The 21,215-nt window shown below is 40.7% G+C and overlaps 1 protein-coding gene across 17 annotated transcripts in view; it reads right to left on the reverse strand.

Annotated features, from left to right (window-relative positions):
• Window positions 1–21,215, reverse strand: part of ABLIM1 (actin binding LIM protein 1) — a 186,943-nt gene that overhangs the window by 53,664 nt on the left and 112,064 nt on the right. For all 17 annotated transcript variants that reach the window (XM_079312952.1, XM_079312953.1, XM_079312958.1 and 14 more), the window contains exons 5-6: window positions 16,304–16,430; window positions 15,081–15,174 (exon numbers count right to left, since the gene is read on the reverse strand). In XM_079312952.1, coding sequence (XP_079169078.1) covers window positions 15,081–15,174; window positions 16,304–16,430 — 221 coding nt within the window. The remainder of the gene's footprint in view (window positions 1–15,080; window positions 15,175–16,303; window positions 16,431–21,215) is intronic.

The raw sequence follows: 21,215 nt of genomic DNA on the forward strand, positions 1-21,215 counted from the left end.
ACATGCATGGAAGAGACATGGGAGACCCTCTGAGCCCACCACTGATTGCTGTGCTGCCTTGGGTCAGACAAAACCCCAGCTGCCCTGCTGTTATGAGCACTTGCACTGTTAATTCATGCCCTGTGTCTGATTTCATACAAAAATACTTCCCAGCACTACAACAGTGACTGACAATGTCATGCTAGTGTATTCCTTAATGGATGGACAGCAATAAACTTTGTAACTTATTGATGTTAATTCTATTGACTCACAATATTGTCATAGCCATCAGCTGCTGCTGACAGCAGTGCAAGTGCTCACTGCATGCAGTACAGTTTTTCTTCTAGCAGAGATGTGAGTAATCATTCAGGCTAAATCCCCAGCTGTGAAACTGCTCTATTGGCATGAAGAGACAGCCCTCATGGCAGCTGAATACCAACTGGACTTGCTTTAGTAACATTCTGGAGGTTACTTGTGATTGCACTGTCAGCTCTCTTTTGAGTTCTCACTTTCCTGCAACACCCAAAGTTGAGCAAGCTGCACACACAGGTGAGAGTCTGAGCTGTCAATTATGGTCATTATGCAGCTGTAATTCTGTTTTTACTGGGCAAATTCACCGGTTGCTACACACAGGACCAAAGCTGGGAATTCATGTTACTTACACAGCTATCAGCAGGTCAATGCAAAGAAGGGAGCTCCACTCAACTAAGGAATGTACCCACAGGAGCCCAAAGTGGCTGGCTAGAGTCTTGTGGGCACTATAAAGGAGCAAAGCAACTGCATACACAGCTTTACTCCCTACTGCCAGGATTCCAGCATCATCTCTGGGTCTTCTATTAGATTTATGCACAAGAAGCCTAAGCCCACTAACTGAATATGAAGTTAATCAGAAGCAATCCAGAAGAAATATATGTACTATATTTTGTATTTTGTTATGTTTCATTTGTATGTAATTATAATACAAATCTGTGAATTCACTCTCTTCATTACTCTTATTTTAGGGGCATATGAAGGCAAAATCCAGCACCCACCACTTAATTTTCTTTTAAACCCCATTTATTGCAAAGACTATTTTTTAAATTCTGCACTCCTCAGCAGCAAGTATCTGATTCAAATACCTTCTCTATTTCTCAACAATGCTGGAACAGGTCCAATTTATAAGTATAGGTGTGGGCTTTCTATATAATCTGTAATCTTCAGGCTTCACAAAGCATTAGATAAGTAAATAGTCCTTTATCTTGCATGCATTTTGTCCAGCACAATTTTTGACATGAAAACATACTTCAGAAGTTGAAGGACCTGCTTGCAGCCACATTCATATTGCTGGATTGGTTTGTAATTAGAATTAACCAGCAAAGCTACTTTACAATAACTCCACTATAGTGCCAAGGGTCTTTTCAAACAGCCTAATGCTGGAATAACTGTAATTGTGACTCCAGCAGCCAGAAAAAAACCTGTGCTGACTACAAGAGTGCAGTGTAGGTGTGCTGAGCTGTACTGAGTGCCATCTCTGCAGCATTCCAGCCCCAGCTTCCAGCCTGGGAGAGCAGAGCAGAGCCCTTGGCTTGTTCAGGGCCAGTGCCAGTTCAGTGTGTGGCACAAGTGAGGGGACAGCAGGGAGCCCTGGGGATGGATTTTGTACCAGATGCACACAATATCCAATCTTCCTCCCCCTGTCCAAATCCTCCCCGTGCTCTCCCTCATTAGGGGATGACAGAACCACTGAGCTATCAGGAATGTGGCAGTGGAGGAGTGAGACATGACCCCTGTTTGTCCTTTTAACTCTGCACATGAAGGGACTGTTGGTCCCTTGACCCCTTTCTCTGGCTGGATCTCCAATAACAGAACCTGATGTCTGTGCATTAGCAGGTCACACACTCTGCAGCTGCATTTGCAGTGCTGCAACAATAGCTCTGAAACAATGGGGAGTAACTTGAACTGGAAAGAACTTCCTCAGTCAACAGAAATACAGCTAACTCCAACCTGCTGAAATTCAGCTAGAAAAGTCAGTATCAAAACTCCTTTTTATCTCAACAGGATTACTTCCTGAATCGGGAAGTTTTGCACCTGACAGCAGGACATAAATACTGGAACTCATCCCAATATATAAAGCTCTTTATCATTTTCAAACATTATTTGATTGCATGTATGGACAAACAGAAATAGGGAGCAGTGTTAAGTATGTATATATAATTATACATGCATGTGACATTTGGAAGGAACATACATATTCCTAGATCTCAAAGTAACCATGAAAGTAAAACCAAACAATTTTTAAGATGTTCTGCTGCAGGTCCCAGTCATAAAAACGAAAGAAATAACTAAGAACAGTATGTTTAAAGACTATAAAAATCTTTATTACAGCATGATGTGAAAAAACAAAAACAGATCAAGCAAAATTCCCTTGTGAGCTGTAGATGAAAAATTATGAAAAGTGACAGAAAAGGAGGAGTATTCAGGATGTATCTTTAGGATCTGTATTTGACAATGCCAATTTCCTGTTTGATACTTATTGAGCAAAATTTTAATAGTTTTTTTCACAAACCGAGATTAACCAATTATTCAAGACCTGAATAATTTGAACTCAAAGAGGCTTAAGTGTAGCAAGGCATTGCTCAGACAGATGGCTCTGATAGCAGGGGAGGCTCTGCTGAGCCAGATACCTCAGAGATGACTTCCTTCAACCCACAGCACGAGGTACTGCTGGCCAAGACAGGAATACAAAACCTTCCCTGGTAAATCTGCTGGTGACTCACAGGCAATGCTTGTTCAAGCCATGCAAACCAACCAAGTATGTTTTAACAGACTGATGAAAAATAACTGCAAATCAAGGAGGCAAAGCCCTGGGAGAATGAGCCATGTTCATGCAACAGAACCTGACAGAGGCAGTGGGGGAACATCATTAAAATCCCCCAGAAAAGGCTGTCACAGAGCACCTAAAGTGCCTGCTCTTCTGATCATTTCATGTAAACAAAGAATATACAGGAAAAGCAGGATAAAGAAAGTATAATGCTGGTGGGTGTGTACAAGTAGATATTCAGAAGGGAATTCAGTGGAGAATCATCAACACAAGGTGAGCCCTCAGCTGTGATCCTGGAGGACTCAGAGTCAAATCATTACTCAGATAAAGGCTTCAGAGGGGACTAGCTCACAACGACAGGTGATTAAAAACAGAGCAAGGATGGAAGAACAGGAAAGAGCAGGAGCTTTTCAATCACACTGAAAACTCTGTGACATCAAAAAGCTGGAATTAAACAAATTTAACTTCAAAACAAGGTGAAGTTTCTAAAAATCAAAGGTAATTTAAGCAGCATTAGGGAAAATTTTTTGCCTTGCAATTTTTCTGCAGTTTTCATGACTGGGTAATTTCCCAAAGGATAAGCTGGCATTTGGTTTCTAGGGAATAGCTCTGATTTTGAAAAGCGAAGGTCAAGCAAGATGACTTTAGCAGTGCTTCTGACCTTAAAATCCATTCCAATGGGCATTACATAGAGAGAAGATTTTACAAATGCACCAGGCAGCTCCCAGGAAGCACAGATCACACTGGAAAAATTTCCAAGAGAGTTAAATCAGTTCACTGAGACCTGTCTTGGCTAAACAGCAAAATTCCTGGTATAGCAGGTGCCTTGCAGCTAGGAGGCAGCTTTGGCTGATCTGACTTGTGGCTCACTGAGACAGATCAAGTGCAAGATCAGGAGTTCTGAGGCTGGGTGAGCTGCATCAGCCCCAAAATTGCTGCTGACCCTGAGAGCTCAGCACTGTGACAGGGCTCTGAGCCCTGGGGACTGCCCTGGGAGAACAGCTCCAGGAAAAACTCATGTTCAACTGTTCAGTGGGCAAGTGCAAACCACCTTCTGACTGGTGAAGAAAGTGAGAGCTTGGGAGTTTAAGCAACTCACCCAGGACCAAAATCAATGACTGCAGCAGTGCCAGGCAAAGAAAAATTCTCAGAATCCCAGCCCTGGACAGAACTAGACCTAAGTAACTGTAGCCAATTTTCTTGTTCATCTCACATGAAACTGCCTTTCCAATTGCCTGTCAGAAGGCTGATTCAGGAGCCATGCAAGCTTTGGCATGTGATTGAGCAAAGCCTGGGCTCCATTCTGGTATCTGCATTCACTTCACAGGGAGTGTCCCAAAAACAACAGAGAAACACGAGCTGCAAGGGCCAAAGGAGGGGAGTAAGCAACCAAGCATGAGGTCAGACTCAGAACATCCACAGAAAACAACCAGAGAATATAAACCAAAAGTATCCTGTAAGAAACAAAGCAGACATGCAACATGCAATTCATGCCAGTTTGTACTGATGGAGACTGATGGATTGTTCTCATAGGGAAACATCTTATTTGGGAATTAAGCAGGGAATATTTTTCTGGTAATGGCTAGAGCCTACTCTTGTGGGAAACTGATCCTATTGCAACCTGTCTGATCTGACAATGCTTTAAAAAGTATAAAGAATGGGTTTTCATCCTTGATTACCTGCAATGCTACCTGCTACTTTTGGAAATCTCTTAGAGCAACAGTTCACAACCAACAACAGACAACAACCTAAGGGAAAGACAGATTTACTTCTAAAATTTTTCTTCACAGTCATCCATATCAGTTATGAACCTGTACTTGACTACATCAGCCATTTCTCAGGGATCCTTGTTTTGTAATTCTGGCTAAAGTGTTAATGTTACACTAAATTTAAAATGGAAATTAAAAAGGGGTAACCAGTGGATAGTTAGTGCAGAGAAATAGTTCACTCTTCAAAAAGGACAACTTTGAATAAATGTCAGACCACCAACATGTGCTCTGCTAGAAGCAGAGCCTTTCTTTTTGGCAGAAGTCCTTTTAATTTTTTTTTTCTATTTGTCAGTCTTCTAACTGCTGATAAACATAATTTCCAATTACAGCTGCATAACTATGCAAGTACATTTTTGAATCCTTGCTGGCAGGACTAGCCAATCAGAGTATGTATATTGGAGCCAAGACACAGCAGTGATTTTACTCCCTATCTTGTTTACTTCAGCTTCATATAAAAATCAAGATTTCTAATTACCACAGAATAACCATTTCCACATATTACTTTAGTGATGAACAAGAAAGAGCTGATGGACATAAAGCAGAAAGGGATATCTAACAACATTTGCTCCATCTGATCTTCAGCTGACTACAGCATCTCCATGATTTTGCCTCAACAGCAGTAGTTCAAAAATGATGGTGAGATAAATGTTTCAAGTTTCTTACTGTCTCAGTTTTTACTCTCTTCACTCCTAGGAAAAAGTTTCCAGCCAAGATACAACTGCTTTACAGAACTCTAAGCAACAGGAAATCCATCCTTATGCATGACAAATCTCTCTCCAAATCCCACATGTAAAAGTCAATTTCTTAACATTCTAATTTATACTCAAATGATTTACAAGAGTTATTTCCTTGACCTCTGCAAACCACAAAAAAAATCCCAAACTACTTTCACAGGCAGTTTAAATTCCAGAGTATCTGCATTGCTGGTGGTGAAAAGATGCATCTCTTACCATGTGCTGTTTTCCCTCTTAAAAAGAAAAAGGCCTGTAATAAATGTCACACATCCCAGATAGCTATCCAAAGAGCTTTTAAACCTGTATGATCTTTGAATGCAGCATGAGAATATAATTAAAATCTACCCATCTTGTACTTCAGGTGGTCATTTCAAACATTTAATCACCCATAAATACTCCCATAATCATATTTCTTCATGTGTAAAACCACCTGCTCAGTAAAGACAGGTGGACTTCGGTGAACTTCAAAGTGCCTAGAGATTCCAGACATATTTTTTGGTCTAGTATTTGTTTTTCTTAACCTTCTTCCCCCCCTCAGGAAAACACCCTGACAAAGCATACAAAAGAGAGTCCTCGTGGAGTGAATGCTGAGCACAATGCCCGGATGGAGCCTGTCACAAGCAGGTGACAGCCACAGACTTGCCCCAACAGGCTCTACCCCACTTCTCAAGTTTCAAACACGTTATTGCTGCATTCTTCCCAACAATTATTTTTTATGGGAGATAGGTGTAAGTTCTACATTAGTCTTCTAGAAGTCAGTCGTAAACTTTTCATTGATAGGAAGACTTATAGCAGAACTTAAAAATGAAACATCAGAATCATGCAAAAAAAATTTCACCACTTAATCCATTTTTCATTGTGATCTCAGTCCAGGAGAAACAAGAAGCAACTGGCTGAAATAATTTCACATTGCTGCAGAGTGCACAGCCACTTTCCCCTGTCATCACATCCCCACTGCCAGTGGGGCTGCGACACTGGAGGAAATTCTGGTTCAGTTTAAACACTTTGGTACAGGGATCGTGATTAGTTTTATATCTCCTGTAGGTGAATTTGGCAGGTAGGACCAGCACAATGCAAAAGTTTAAAAGATGGACAGAAGAAGCAATGGGAGCCACAAAATAAAAATAGAGTATTATGGATTCCCGAAAGGAGTCTGCTCCCAGAGAACAAGATGTGTTCTGCAGTACAACCAAGCAATTGAATTCTTAATATAATTATCTAACACAAATAATGCATTCAGCCAGGTGAGTTACTCTTCTGCTAGAAGCTGATATGTGTTCTGTGCACCTCTAAGACATGAAAAAACTACTTATTTTGTCTTTTCCATGTTATTGGAATGTCTACAGTGGCTATTTCTCCCAAAGGCTGTTGGTGGTGGCAAGAAACTTTGTGCTCATAAAATGCCTCTACTGAAATGTCATTTTAAAGAATTTTGATCTGACTGTTTGAGTTTTTTAGTAATATTTAGCACAAGAAACACACTAGAGAATATTTAACTAGATCAACAAGATAGACACTAAAGATGATTTGCTAGAATATATAGATCCTAATCAGCAACACTGTATTCATAAAAGCAATTTATAAAGATAAGCCATAACTTTATAAGCACCTGAGAGATTTCACAAATCCCTTTGTGGCAATAAGGAAGCTTTAATTGGTTATTTTTTCAAATTACTTGTTACAACCTGCTCTTATTATTCACCATCTTTACATCCTCTTAACATTCCACCCCTTCCTATTGATGTTCAAATTGACTGAAGGATGGTTTCCAAACCACTGCTGAGAAGTTAATGCCTTGTGATTATGCTGCCATAGCAACTGAACTTCTGTTAGGGCTCTGTCAACTTCAGAAACTTTTTTGTCATCTTTATAAATCAAGTCTCTCCCAACTACAGATACCCCTCCTGCCAAATGCAATCTTTTGATGGAGGAGAATCACTGAAAGAAAGATTTTTACATCAAGTAATTTATATTATTTTTCTACAGGTATATTTATTCTAGATTTTTGATTTTGTGCCTGGTGTGGTGTTGTCAGTAATTACAGGAGGGTATTTTCATCAGGGAAGAGTAGTCTAAATTAAGGTAAATATATGCTACTACTCAGCTACATAGGCAACCTGTCTGAACCATTTACCAATATTCTGAGTTATTAGTAAACTTTTCATTTCCCAGCTTTTATCCAGACAAATCCCGTATTAAGAAAAAACCCAGCATTTCACCTTAACTGATAAAACACATTTCTCAGCAAAAACACAAGGACTCTAGAAACAAATACTAACCTTATTTCTGAGAAAAAAAATCCCCAAAGTGATCAAAAGAGCCAAGAAACTCTACCAAGAATTAAGATATTGTTCCTGCATACAGCAGCAACCTGTGCAATTCTCCTCTTTTTCTGGCAGTACAGAAACATGTGTAGCTGCACTCTCTTTATCTAAACCACAGAATTACACACAGCCTTTAAAAAAAGAATTCCTTCTGGTGCACAGGAACAAAAGTCCCCTATTATGGTCCCCCTGGCAAGCTGCTCAGTCCCATCACAGAGCTGCAGCCCTTCCCTCCCCCAGAAAAGCCATGACCCTTTCCAGCTGAGCTCTGGTTTCACAGGAGGGCTTTACCTTCTGCTGGGATGTTTCACTCGGAGCGCATTTCCTCGGCAGCTCGGCGATGCTCGGGCGGGAGCGCAGCGCTGGCTCCGCTCTCCCGGAGCGGCTGGGCTGAGCCCGGAGCTGCTCCCAGCCCGGATTCTCCCTCCTCCTCCTCCTCCTCCTCCTCCTGCAGCCCTGCACACACCCACCGAGCCCAGCAAATCTCCCTCCCTGCATATCAAACCCACTCGGGCTGCAACTCGCCGTCCCGCTCTGAAGGAAAAGGGGAAGAGCTCCGTTCCTTTCTCACCACTTTTGTGTGTCACTCTTTGATTCGACGCAATTCAGAATGTTTTTCCCCTGGGGACAGGCGGCTGCTGACTGTGAACTCGGTACTCTCCTTCTCTGGAAGTTATTAAATGTTACTTCCACAGCTTCTGAAGAGTTTATGCAGCCTCCTGGGTGTTAGTCTAGTTTTAATCACGTAGTTTCAGTGAGATTGTGTCCTAGCCCGATTCAGAGTGATGCCGAGTAGTGCTTCCCCCAGTGGTACCCGTGTCCCTTTATCCTGTGCACATTCTGGAGTGAGATCATGCTGCACTCACACTCTAGGAGCACTGGATGAGTTTTCAATGGGCTCTCTGCTCTGGCCCTATCTGATCTCTCCCACAACAAAAAGATTCTGTGCTCTGCTGTACACACCTGACTAAGAGGGCAAATGACACAGCATGTGCTTCTGCTTTTGTTATCATTTACCTGAGACATTCAAGCAACATGGTCATGTTTTCTCCTTTATTCTAAAGGCAGTAAAATTTAAAAAACAAAAACAAAGCAAATCACAGAACTAACAAATCATACACTGAACTCTACTACTGCCTCTCGTACACTCTGGATTTTCCTCTGGATTATTGTGGTATGTGTAGATTAAAGCAGTGACTGGGAGATACTGGTTGAGAGCAAAGTGTCTCCCAAACTTGTCAAACACCTAAAGCAGAAGAGACCTAATGCTATGAAAACAGAATGGTAGTATATTCTTCAGGGATATTATTTTTCCACAACTATAACATACCACAAAATCTATTTGGATTGATCCTATCATCAGTCTCTCCTTGGTTCATTCATTGCTTCATTTTTAAAAGTGTTTGAATTTCTACTTCAGGTCAACCTGTATTACCAGTACAGGTTGCATCATTAAAATCCAGTCAAGTGAATATTTTGTGATACTTTCCTGCATTATTTTTATGAAAAAAGCCTTGCTAAATACTTCATTTGGCAGAAAAATATATGCCACCTTTTCATTTAACATTTCTGAAAATAATTGAAATAAATCTCAGTTTAAATGAATCTCTACAAGAAATTCTCTAATTGAAATAAATCTCAGTTTAAGAGATTCTCTCAATCTAGAAAGTATTTTAAAAACACAGGACCAGATACATGACTGTACTGAAGTACCTAACTAAACTCTGTCCATGGATCTTTGCAGAGATGAGTGATGTTTTCACATGAGCTATGAGCCTAAGTCTCCTTAAAATAGATTAAACATGGAGGCTGCTGAGTGTCTTTGAAAGTCAATCAACTGAAGCATCTGAATGCTAATCCTCACATGAACAGAGCTGCTCACATGGGTGAGTGTTTGCAGGAGGCAACACTTAAAAACATAGACAGGCATTGTTCAAATAATTCATTTACAGTTCATACAGGAGCCAGCAAGGTTGTTCTGTGATGATATTTATTTGCTTATTTATTTAGTATTTAGAACAGTTCTATGAATCCCTCACAGCATGGGTTTCTAAATCTAGCTCTGAAAACATCTGAAGAAACTTTCAGGCTCTTCTGGGTCACATTCTTTGCCTTTTGAATGCAGATACAATTTTCTTAGCCAAATGTAGCTGCTTTCACAGTTTGTTTGCTTTTCCCCTGCCATAATTACTATTATTCCCTTCTAACTTCATAAATCAAGGTGTCTCAGAATTGACATCTTTCAGAATTAGTTACAGTACAGATGTGACACCTTAAAATTCTGGCAATTAAAGTAACAGTATTTACAAGTGCTAAACTTCATTCATGGGAAGTACCACATCTTAAATTACTACTCCTCTTAAAAATCAGGAGAAGCTCAGCATAAATTACAATATCACAAACATATTTAGGACTTGACCTGACCTTGCAGTCTGAAATCAAGATAAATTACAATATCACAAACATATTTAGGACTTGACCTGACCTTGCAGTCTGAAATCAAGAGAACCTTCTGGTGGCCTGGACTCTTTTCAGGTCCATCTGTGAAAATGGCACTGTGCCACTGCTTACAAGGTGGGGTGCAAGATTCAACAGTGCACAGGAAGCAAACCCAGGGCAGGCAGCAGCCCCTTGAACAGGAACTACAGCTATGCACAGCCAGCAGAAATCACACAATGGCCGGTTTTTTTTTTTTTTTACTAATTAATATTAAGCAAAAAGCATTATAAAAATAATGCATGGAGTAGCAAGATGATCAAGGGACTTCAGAGCAGATCTATACATCTCTATCTCTAGTTCATGACATCAAATCCTGATCATAACAGTTACAGCCAGAAAAGGTGGAAATTGTAAAAACTCCATCTTATTCTTGGACTTTCCATATTATTTCATGTAAAATATCCACCTTTTTCTGTCCTCATGTTTTCTTTGTGCAGAGCTAAAAGAATACTGCTTAGCAGTGTTATAAGACATTTTAGATAAGCAAATATGGAATACATGGATACAGGCATGACCCACCATTCTCTGAAGTCAGTTGGAAGCTTCTCAATTATTGAACATATTTTGAATTAAGCCCTGAAGTAGTAATTATACTGTGTATGAAAAACACAATAGACAAAAATCATTTAGGTCAATATCTTTCAAATGGCTGAATGCATGGTCAAGTTTACTTAGATTTGTGGAGTTGCACATGTCTGCACAGAAATATGTAGGTTTAGGATTAGACAGGCATCTTTCAGGAGGCAAGCCTTGAAACTATGAAAACCATTGCTCAATGGAAAGTCTGTGTAGAAGTCCTCACTCTCACTATGCTGTTATTTCTTGCTAAAAATGATTTTTTATCAGTTTATGGGAAATGAGTAATTTTTCATAACTAAAGATTCCTTTCTGCTGGAGAAATCCAAGGAAGAACACTGATCTGTGTTGCCTTGACAACATTTCCTGAAACACTCAAGCATTAAAGTATCCAGTATGCTCAAGAAAGTTGCAATATCAATTTCATATTGGACATTTACCACATTTATTGTGTTGGCATGCACTCACCTATCATCTGTGAGTATTTGTCACAGAAAGCATTGTGCCAAATAATACATCAGAAATATCTGAGCTGACTTAAATGCACATGGTATTTTTCTTACATATTTCCGTGGCTACTGAAAGTTGTTGCATCTATGACTTGGGAAAAAAAGAGCATTCTTCCATGATTTGTGGATATTAGCAAAATAAATCCTGTCTTTCTCCAAATGCATTTCTTAACTGAGCAAAGGGATCACCTCTCCAGAGTGTCTGGAAGGAGTGTGTCCTTGAATCTGAGTCTGAACCCAAACCTTGGCTTTTCTTGTGGGTTTTGTTGAGGGTTCTCCACAAAGATCCTTCTGAGATAAAGACTCTTAGGTCCACATGAGGAGTGGCTGTCTCTCTTGCTGGCTGTTCATTGTACAAGACTGAAAAATCTGATTTGCTCAGAGGTACTAAAGCCATACTGAGGGACAAAATAAGCAGGAGTTGCAAATCTGAAATGTTGCAAAGAATCTCAATTTAAATAAAAATATATAAATAAGTGAAATGGGCTTTTACTGGTAAAATAGTCAGCACCAGCTGTGAACCCAAAGCTAACTTTCATGCTTTCATCTCCCTTCAGTTTTTCTATAGACTGCCCTAGATGTAATAAGAATAAGCAGGAAATAAAGCAGCACCAAAATGGCTTGCTGCTAATCACTTTTGATCCATTAGAGGGAAGTGTTGGTACACAATGTATCATATAATTCCCTTCAATTGCTTCTAATAATTTCTTTAGATGAAGATGGTGAGATCATATTCTCTGCTTCTGACATAACAAATTATTTTATGGACAAATAAAATGAAATGTACCGATCGCTATCTTTACTACAGGACATTTTCTACAATAATTTTTATTAACAAAGGAAAAATACGAAATGTTTTGGGTTTTTTCCCAGCTGCATCTTAGTAGATATAATTTGGGCTGGGCAGACATAACCTCTACCTAGATAATTCCTGTAAGTGTTCTACTTCACACCAAGAATATGGTTTTCTGCTCAAGGGGGAAACAGCAGCACAAGAGACAGCCCACATGATATAAATCAAAAATACTCACATTTTCCAAAGAAACATTGCCAAAGAAAACAAAGAGGGAAGACAGTAATCCTCCTGTGAGAATCTCAAGCTTCATCTAAATGAAAACTTCAGGTGAACTGCAAGGTTGTGGGTGATTTCCAGTACAGGATAAGGAGATTGTTAATTGTCCTGCCTCAAACAGGTCTCTCTGAACTGTGGCATCCTGTTCTGTGAATTATCTCCTGTGGCTGCTTCCGATCTCTCATCTCCATTATCACCAGGATTTATGACATGCTCTGACCCCATCCTTTGAGGACCTCTCCTGCCCAAAGGGGACACACATGCTGACACATGATTTTCTCATGCTAGCTTTTGATTTATTAGTTCCTTGAGTCATATTTAGAGGCAGTATTTAGTTCTGCCTTTTGGAACTGTGCATCTCTGACAGTGAAGAGCCATGAAACAAACCCACAATTCTGATAAACAGCTCTGATTGTTGAACAGTAGCTGCTCACCTGCATCTTCCCAGCTTTTTCAGACACAGAGTATCTGCATGTCTCTCCTGCATCTGCATTCCCAGATGATACTTGGAGAACTTTAATCATGGACTATCCAAGCTGCTAATACACTGCATATAATACATATATCATGTTATATATTATATATAATATATATCTAATACATAACTGCAATTCAGTTAAGCCAGTGTCTGAATGGCCTCCCTGGCTACACAATGCTAATTATTTTGGTGAAAATTTCCAATGACTTTGCCAGCCTGCCCCTTACAGACAGCAACACAACTTCTATAGGCCTTCAAGGTCTCAGTTATGTGCTAAGAACCACTGCTGCCCTCTGCTGAAAGATTTTGGGTTGTGTCTGATAACCAGTGAGAGTCACAAATGTTGAAATAAAATTTCTAGTCTTAACCAGAACTTAGCGCACTTAATGATTTCACTACTGACAAGATAATTCAAAAGCTCTTTTTCTAATTCATCAGAAAAGCCTGATGCTGCAGGGGCCAGGTCAAATAGAAAAAACTTCATCTTTTTTATCTGATTGTGACTCTTGGAAGAGGGACATCCTTGCAAGACTTTAGACATGCTTATTTCCTCCAGCAGATGCTGTCTTATCTTCTGACAATAAATAGCCACAGAAGAGTAAGAACTATGAAGTGTGAAACTCACCTTGTGGCCAAAATGAGCACCAAGGTTCTGCCCAGGATACATCTCTGATTACCTGAACATTAGTTTAAATTATGATGGACAGCCAAGTTCCAGGTCAATTGAACTAATCTTTCCTTAGTGTCAGTTTATCCAGTTCTGATGGGATACAGCTCATGACACCTCACACAGCTAAGTTTCTTCCTCACTGATGCTAGGAAGAGTAACAAGTGCAACCTTGCTATATTCACAGCTACTACACAAAATACTCCAGACAGAAATAGTTTCTTTCTTCCCAGCTTTCCACAGACTCCAATAACCCTCTCTTTTGTCATTTTCATCTGAATAGCTTGCATTGCTTCTAGGTGAGAGTAACTGTCATGTACACCTTAAATAATTTTAGAATATTTTATGTTTCCCAATCTCACAAATCCAATTACTTCTCTCCTGCAGTGCTTCCTGCACAGCAGCAACTATGGTGTCTCCAATACATAATGCTAAATTGCAAAAACTCATCAGTAGGCAGGAATAGATAAGCAGATGGTGGCAGGCCAGAAGAAGAAAGCCAGAGATGAAGTCTTCCTACTCAGGGGAAAACTCAGGCTGCTCTCAGTAATTATCTGTGCAGGTCTCCAAAGGAATTAGATACACATTTCAAAGGAGGCAGGCTAAGATTCTGGCTGGTGAAAGAACTGTGCATCCTCCAGTGCATCCTTCCAAATGCACAGGGTGTCCACATGAGCTCTGAGTCCCTTGTGGTGACTGGTTAATATTCTGAATGCTGAACCAGAGAAGCCTCCACAACTAAAACCTCAATACCATTTTATGTCAAACCTGAAATTCTTACAATAGGGCTGACACAGTCTTACATTTGTAGTAAATGTGACACAAAGTAGGGAACCTGTAACACACTTTCACTAGCAACTTCCAGCTGCTTTTATTTTTTGTGACACTTTCAGGTTTATTTTCAGGTATTCACTGAAAAACATACACTCCAGCTCCTGACCTGAGCTCAAAGCAGGTTCTTTCCACTGAGCAGAGTTTCCTACAGGGACAAGAGATAAGTTTTGCTTCTCATATCTCAATGACAAGGAAGGTCCTCTGCATTTTGGCTCTTTAAAATATTCTTTAATGACACACAGGAATCCATGCATAGTTCAAGGATTCCAGCTCAGAGGAGACTTATCAGAGCCATGAGAGATGAAGGCTGATACTGACACCTCTAAAGATTTGACTGGTTTCAGTAAGAACATTGAGGACTCCAAATAAGAGTCAGCAAAGGAGATTGATTATTCAGATGGTTTCTGCCTTGTCATTTCTGAACACATAATTTACCTCTCCAGCACAGTTCTCCCTCTCACCTTCTCAGCATCATTCAGATCATGGCTAAATCTAATGTGGTAAGTTCTGACAAACTTATGGTTGCCAAAGGTGATTCCAGTACTCAGATTACTTTTGTAAATATATCAAGTCTGACACAGAATAAGCAGTGCAATAGGCTTTGCAGATCACCATAAAAATAGCAAAGCAGGAACCACAGATTCATAGAAATTGGTGCAATCACACACTTTTCCTGATGACTGCAAAACTAAAACACTGAAAATAATTCTGAAAATTAGCAACTTTGTTCTAAAATCAACAGGAATTATTTCTGTGAGAATTCTTGTATTCTCTGCAGTTCCATGAAGACATAATGGGTGGCTCAATTCTACACAAACTCCAGTTCACAAAAAACCTACCTCTAGGACTTTCCCAGTAATGAACTGGTGACATGCTTCACACTTGACTCCAAAAAGAACTTGGTAGTCCTTTTCACAGTAAGGAGCACCATCTCTGAAAAAGAAAATTCACAGATTACAAACCACTTCTAATAAAACAGGTTACAGCATGACTTACTCTTCGTCTTCAGTTTGGACTCTACAGACCCAGGTAAATGGGGAGAGTTCAAGGGAAACACTTTGTAGTATAAGAAACAAAAATCATATTCTCACTAATGCCTCTTGGAATTATTTCTTAAATTTCCATCAAGAGAAGGCATCCAGGACAAACTACTGAAGTAAACCTCCTTCTTTAGAGGAGACTCTCTGTACCTCCAGGTGGTGCAGTTCCAGGGAATCAGTATAACTGTCTCTGTGGCAAAGAGATCACAGTCTATCACAGGCAGACCATTTTTATTCACTTCAGAAAAAAAAACCAAAACAACCCAAACCTTTCATAGGCTGCAAGACTATAAGCAGTTACTTTTAAGAAATGTACTATTTTGTATAAAAAAGGAACATACAGTAAAAGTGGAAACATCAGTCAGCCTAGGAGCATTTCTCAGGCAGATTATTTTTTTGAGAAATTACAGATAATACTTCTTATAAATATTATACACACCCGAATGACAGGTTTGCAAAATGTGCATTATTTCCTCATTTTTTCTCTTTGCTATATGCTTGAAGGAGGAAAAAGAAACTGTATCTTCATTTCCTCTCTTTTATCATTTCCCTGTCACTTTCTTCCACTCAAAACTCTCTTCATTAGTTTCTTATATGGAGATGAGAAATACAGTGTCATCATCAGATAGACAATCACATAATCACATTTACTCTATTATCTAGCAAAGATAAGAAATGGACAAATTCCTATTTTTTATTTCCTCAAAATCACATGTTGGAAAGCAAAATGACACAATGCTTTATCTGGCTATTACATATGCAAAAATCTACCTAATTCTCTATGGGAAGATGGACTTATACCTCTTTCAAACAGGTATTAAATATACACATCATTAAACATCATCTTCCAGTTGCACTTTGCACTTCACTTTCCCAGCTCAGCTCTCACTGGGAACAAGACTTTGGTGTGTATGAAAAAGTGATCAAAACAGGAGTTCCATTTGTGAATTTTGCTGCAAGCTCTTCTCTGCTAGCAGCTCAAACTTTGCCATGAGTTCAGAAGAGCAGCAGTGGTTACTCACTTGCTGATGTATTCCCCAGTTAGGACCTTCCCACAGGCCTTGCACTTGAAGCACCCCAGGTGCCACTGCTTATCCAGGGCTAGCAATGCTTGTCCATTTTTGATGTCTCTTCCACAGCCAGCACAATCTGCAAACAAACAGATGCATTTTTTGTTAGCTTACTAGTAACCTTAATTAACAGCCCACCTGCCACAACATTTGGTAGCCTAAGGGATGAACTGCACAGCAGTGCAGTTACATTTCCTTTCCTTAAACCCTTCTTGGGTCCTGTGCAAAGACACAATCTTTCCCATTACAGTAGAAAAGGGAAAGTACTTATGGTTTTTGTGCTGTTTTATGACTCAAAGACAACCTGGCAAACTGTACAAACGTCAGATTCTGTCAGAACAAGCTACAAAGAAATCCTCACTGTCTTCTGCAGGTCCCAGAGGGTGGCAGCAGAGCCCCACGTGTGCCCAGCCAGGAGCTGGGAAAGCCCAGGGCAGGGGGACAGCCCTGTCACCCTGGTGTCTTGGGGAGACTTTATGATGTTTGTATATCCCCAGTTGTCTGTTCTCTTGGTGTTGGATATTGAGTTCTGCAGCTTTAAGACTGGTTCCAGGAGTGAAGGGGGAGAGCAGAGGTGCAGAGTTTGCTATCAGAGACTGCCCTTGCTCCCCTGAATCCTTCACACAGACTGGGCTGTCTGCAGTGGACAGGAGAGAGGACTGAGAACAGCCTGAGTGAGCTGGGCTGTGACCCACAGAGGGACTGAGAACAGCCTGAGTGAGCTGGGCTGTGACACACAGAGGGACAGAGAACAGCCTGAGTGAGCTGGGCTGTGACACATGGAAGGGATGTTCTGAATTTGTCATCTCTTCAGAGCAGAAAGAGGTTTTGCTGTTTAATATTGTTCATTTTTGAGCTGGGAAGTGCTTTGCCTGTTAAATAAGCAAGGTTTGTTCCACTTTTCTCTAAGGAAATATTTCCCCAAATCAATTGGAAGAGGGACTGCTTGAATCTGTTTCTTTAAGGACCCCATTCAGAGGTTTTCTCCCTAAATTTGCCCTAAAACAGGACACCTGCACAGCATTTAGTCTTCCCCCCGAAGTTCTCCTGTCTCTAATCAAGACTCTTGCTCAGGAGTTTTGGTTCTTTCCTGGTAGCCACTTTCATTGCAGTCCTGGAGGACCCTGATGGCAGAATGGAAACCAGAAGGCAGGAGCACTGTGTCCCAGGGGGTGCCACAATATCTCGTGTTACATCAGAAACAGCTCAGCCCCAAGCTTCCATTCCTCCCCCTTCAAACATAAAATACTCAAAGATTTCCTGTTAAGGGGCACATGGTAAGATCTGAAGAGACTGATGTGGCAGGCAGCACTGAACTGCAAGGGCTGTGCTCTGTGCCCAGCCCCAGGGGACAGGAGGGCTGAGACAGGGGAGAAGCCCAGTGAAGTGGAAAGGGAATGCCCATCAGCTGAGGCACTCATGGCAGCCAAGAGGACACAGCCTGGAACAAAGGATTTTCCAGATATTACTAGCTCCAGACTTGGTGTTTGGTGAATGCCTGAAACATAAACAAATAACAACACATGGAGACAAACAGAACTGTAAGCTGTTAAAGCCCAGGCTGCAGGGAAAAGATCACCCTGGCTCCAACACTCGAGCTGGTACAGCCCAAAATCCTTCATCTCCTCATGGGTTTAAGCCCAGGCAGCACCATGCCTTGCAAAAGGGCAAGTCCAAGTTTATTAACACAACTGATCGTGAGAGCAGAGTCAGGCCTTTTGATTAAAGGGCATGACTTTTGTTTGTTGGATAATGGGCCAAAAGAACCACAAATATGTGCTGCACATTCCTTCTATCCAGAAATCCACCATTTGCATATCACTCTTCCTATCAGCATTCTTCTTTTTCTCCTCAAATCCCTTAAAAAAGGAGGGGAGGAAGACTAAGCACAGAGGTATCTTGTGACAAAGTGCGAGTCACAGACTTTTGACACAACTTGGACTTGAAAAGCAGCCCTGAGATGTCCTAATACCAGGACTTTGCTCTAGAGGACATATGTTACAGGCTGAAATAATGAAATGACAAGGAGTGACACCAAGTAATGTATCCCTCTGCTATGCCATGAGAGCTGAGGGCTCCATGCCAGTCTGTGATCACAGCAAAGGCTGGAACAGGTCACCAAGGGAGGCTCTGGAATTTCCAGCACAGGGCTGAGGAAGGCACAAACACATGTCAGAGTCTTTTGGCATGCTGATCTTGCCTTTGGTTTGGGGAGGATGCTACATCATCTCTTGAGGTCCCTTCCAGCCCTCAGTTTCTTAAGCCAAATCTGAAACCATGCAACATGACTTTGTCTGTGAGAACAAATGAGATCCTCTCCCCAGTGCCAGTGTGTGCTGAACTGCAGTTTTAAAGCAGCACCCATTTCTCAGCTCCCTAGCACTACTGCTTCTTCAGAGTGTGCCAGCTTCCACAAGCCTCACCTGGGGCCTGTCACACTGTGATGCATTCCCTGCTATATTCTCCTTCAAAAACTCTGTCCTATTATCTGATTTTTTCATTTTTATCTGGGAAACGTCAGTGAAGGTGAAATTTCTGTGAAGCTGAAATTTCTCAGAAATTGAATCAATAAAGAGATTTTAAAACACTTAATTTCTAAGGCATAGAGAATAGAGAAACTGCCTTACACAAAAGTAGACCTTTGTTGATGCCAAAACCAGAGACATGGGGGAAGTAGGGATCCATGAAGTACCTCTGACTGTTTAATTGCTTCTTTGGAAGCCAAAGTCACAGTAAGTCTGAGCACCAGGCTTGGTATTGTGCTCATGTTTAATACAAGGAGGTTGGCAACATCCTTTTATTATTCTATAGCACCAATGACATCTACACTCTGGGTTCCTTGAAGTGTTTTGCAGGAGGAAATCAACATCATTTCCATTCTGCTAATACAACAGACACATTGAATGTCTAGAATCAAAGTAAACTAATAGCCCAGTACTGTCATATAAGGCTGAGATGGCTTTTAAATAAATCTGATTTTAATTCTGGCAAAACTGTTGGGTATATACATGAAAAGCTAGCAATTATCATTATCTCCTAAAATAGAAAGCGAATAGGGCTGGGCTGGGCTGGGCTAAGAAAAGACCATTTGTTCATCCAAATTCTACAAATAAAAGCCATTATGATCTCAGGCCTGCGTGAGGACATTTAAGCCCTTGGCTGAATGTCATCAGTGCACGCAGGCAGGATCTCAGTATCACATTAAGCACAGTCTGTATCCATCTAACCTATAACTAGCACATGCTGCAAATAAAAGGGCTGTGAGGTGAGAACAATGGTCCACAACCATATGCCAGAGCAGACTGAAAAATCTGACAATCCTTCCCAAATTTGTGTACAATGGTTCCCACCATGCTGCTCTCTGGCTTCATACCTATGTCTCACAGACTGCACCCCTTGAATCTGAGCTTTCTTGCAGGTTTGTTTGTTTGTTTGTTTTTTTATATAACCTGAATTCTTCCTTACTGCCATTCCTTGCACATCACACACTCAGCAGTGCCAAGATAACAAAGATGAGAAGGTGGACGGTGCAGTGTGCTGGTTAAAATGCAGAGTGAGCAGCTCCCCTATGCACTTAGATATATGTCATATTTGACATGTCTGGGTACAAAAGAAAATGCCTGGACAAAAGGACTGTGCTGTGCAGTCAGCCAGCCCAAAAGCTTGGGAAAGTGGGGGGACAGTGCATGCCACTATAATATAATGTATGATTCAGACCTCCACTCTCCAACCACCTTTAGCAGCCCCACTAAAAGACACAGGTCAGGCTGAGCTGCCACCCATGGCACCTTGCTTGTAAAGATATGAGAAAATGTGTTCCTTTTTTAGCATCTGCACCACCCCAGACATCCAGGAGTGAAGCATCCTGCACAGCAAGCCATTTGTCACTGTCTAAATTAAGCAGTGGATTTTCTGCCTTTGCTCCCTCCCCTGCTCTCAGCCAATAGTGCCCAGGTGAGCTCAGAGCTGATACAGCTGGATTAACCCTCAGCACACAGAGTAGGACTTTAGCCACTCCCATTTGGATTACTTTACAAATTTAATAGCAAATATATCTTCATCCCACATTCTCTGCTCATCCCATATGATTTATGAAAGAGAAACCATCACTATGTAGTTGTGTCCTAATAAAGAGGGTTATGCAAAGTCATGTGAATAATTACACCAACTCAGCTCCATGCAGGGTTAGCTCTTTGAGCAAAGCTAATAGCAGTCTGATTTAATGATGAATAATGAAGACACCAAAGAGTTCATTTCAATCCTGATGGCCATATCTAATAGATAAAGTCAGAAGCTGCCACAACCCGAGTCACAGGTATTTTGTACTCCTATTACACTCCTTTTGTAACTATTTAGCTCCCTATAAAACATTGATAAGTGAGTTTTAAAGAGACAGCACCAGAAGGCTTCTGCTCTGAAACAGGAAAAGTAGAGAAGAATTGGGGGGCATTTTTGTTATTATTTTAATACTTCAAAGATGCAATAAGTTTTTATTAAACTTACACAGAAACACATTGTCAAACATAACTGGACCTAAAGAGCAAGTGATTTGGAAGTGATGAAAGATGCAAATATTATCACTGGAGTCAAGGTCAATAACTCTCTAAGTATAAATAGCTCTTAGTCACCTTGAAAAAAACAACTTATATCCCAGTAAGTCTTGTGTGGCAATTTGGAGGTTGTGCAATTACAATTTCTCATCAAGGTAGGGAGAGCAGAGTTTTTTTCTCAGTCATCCTTTAACCACAGATCAGGCAACACCTTCTAAAGCCTTGCTTTAAAATGGAAAGGTTTCATGGTACCATGCAGGCTTTTCCAGATCTTCAAGATATTTCTGTCAAAGCTAAAAATACAAACTCACTAT

The sequence above is a fragment of the Erithacus rubecula genome (genome assembly GCF_903797595.1).
Source record: "Erithacus rubecula genome assembly, chromosome: 9".
NCBI classification, from domain to species: domain Eukaryota; kingdom Metazoa; phylum Chordata; class Aves; order Passeriformes; family Muscicapidae; genus Erithacus; species Erithacus rubecula.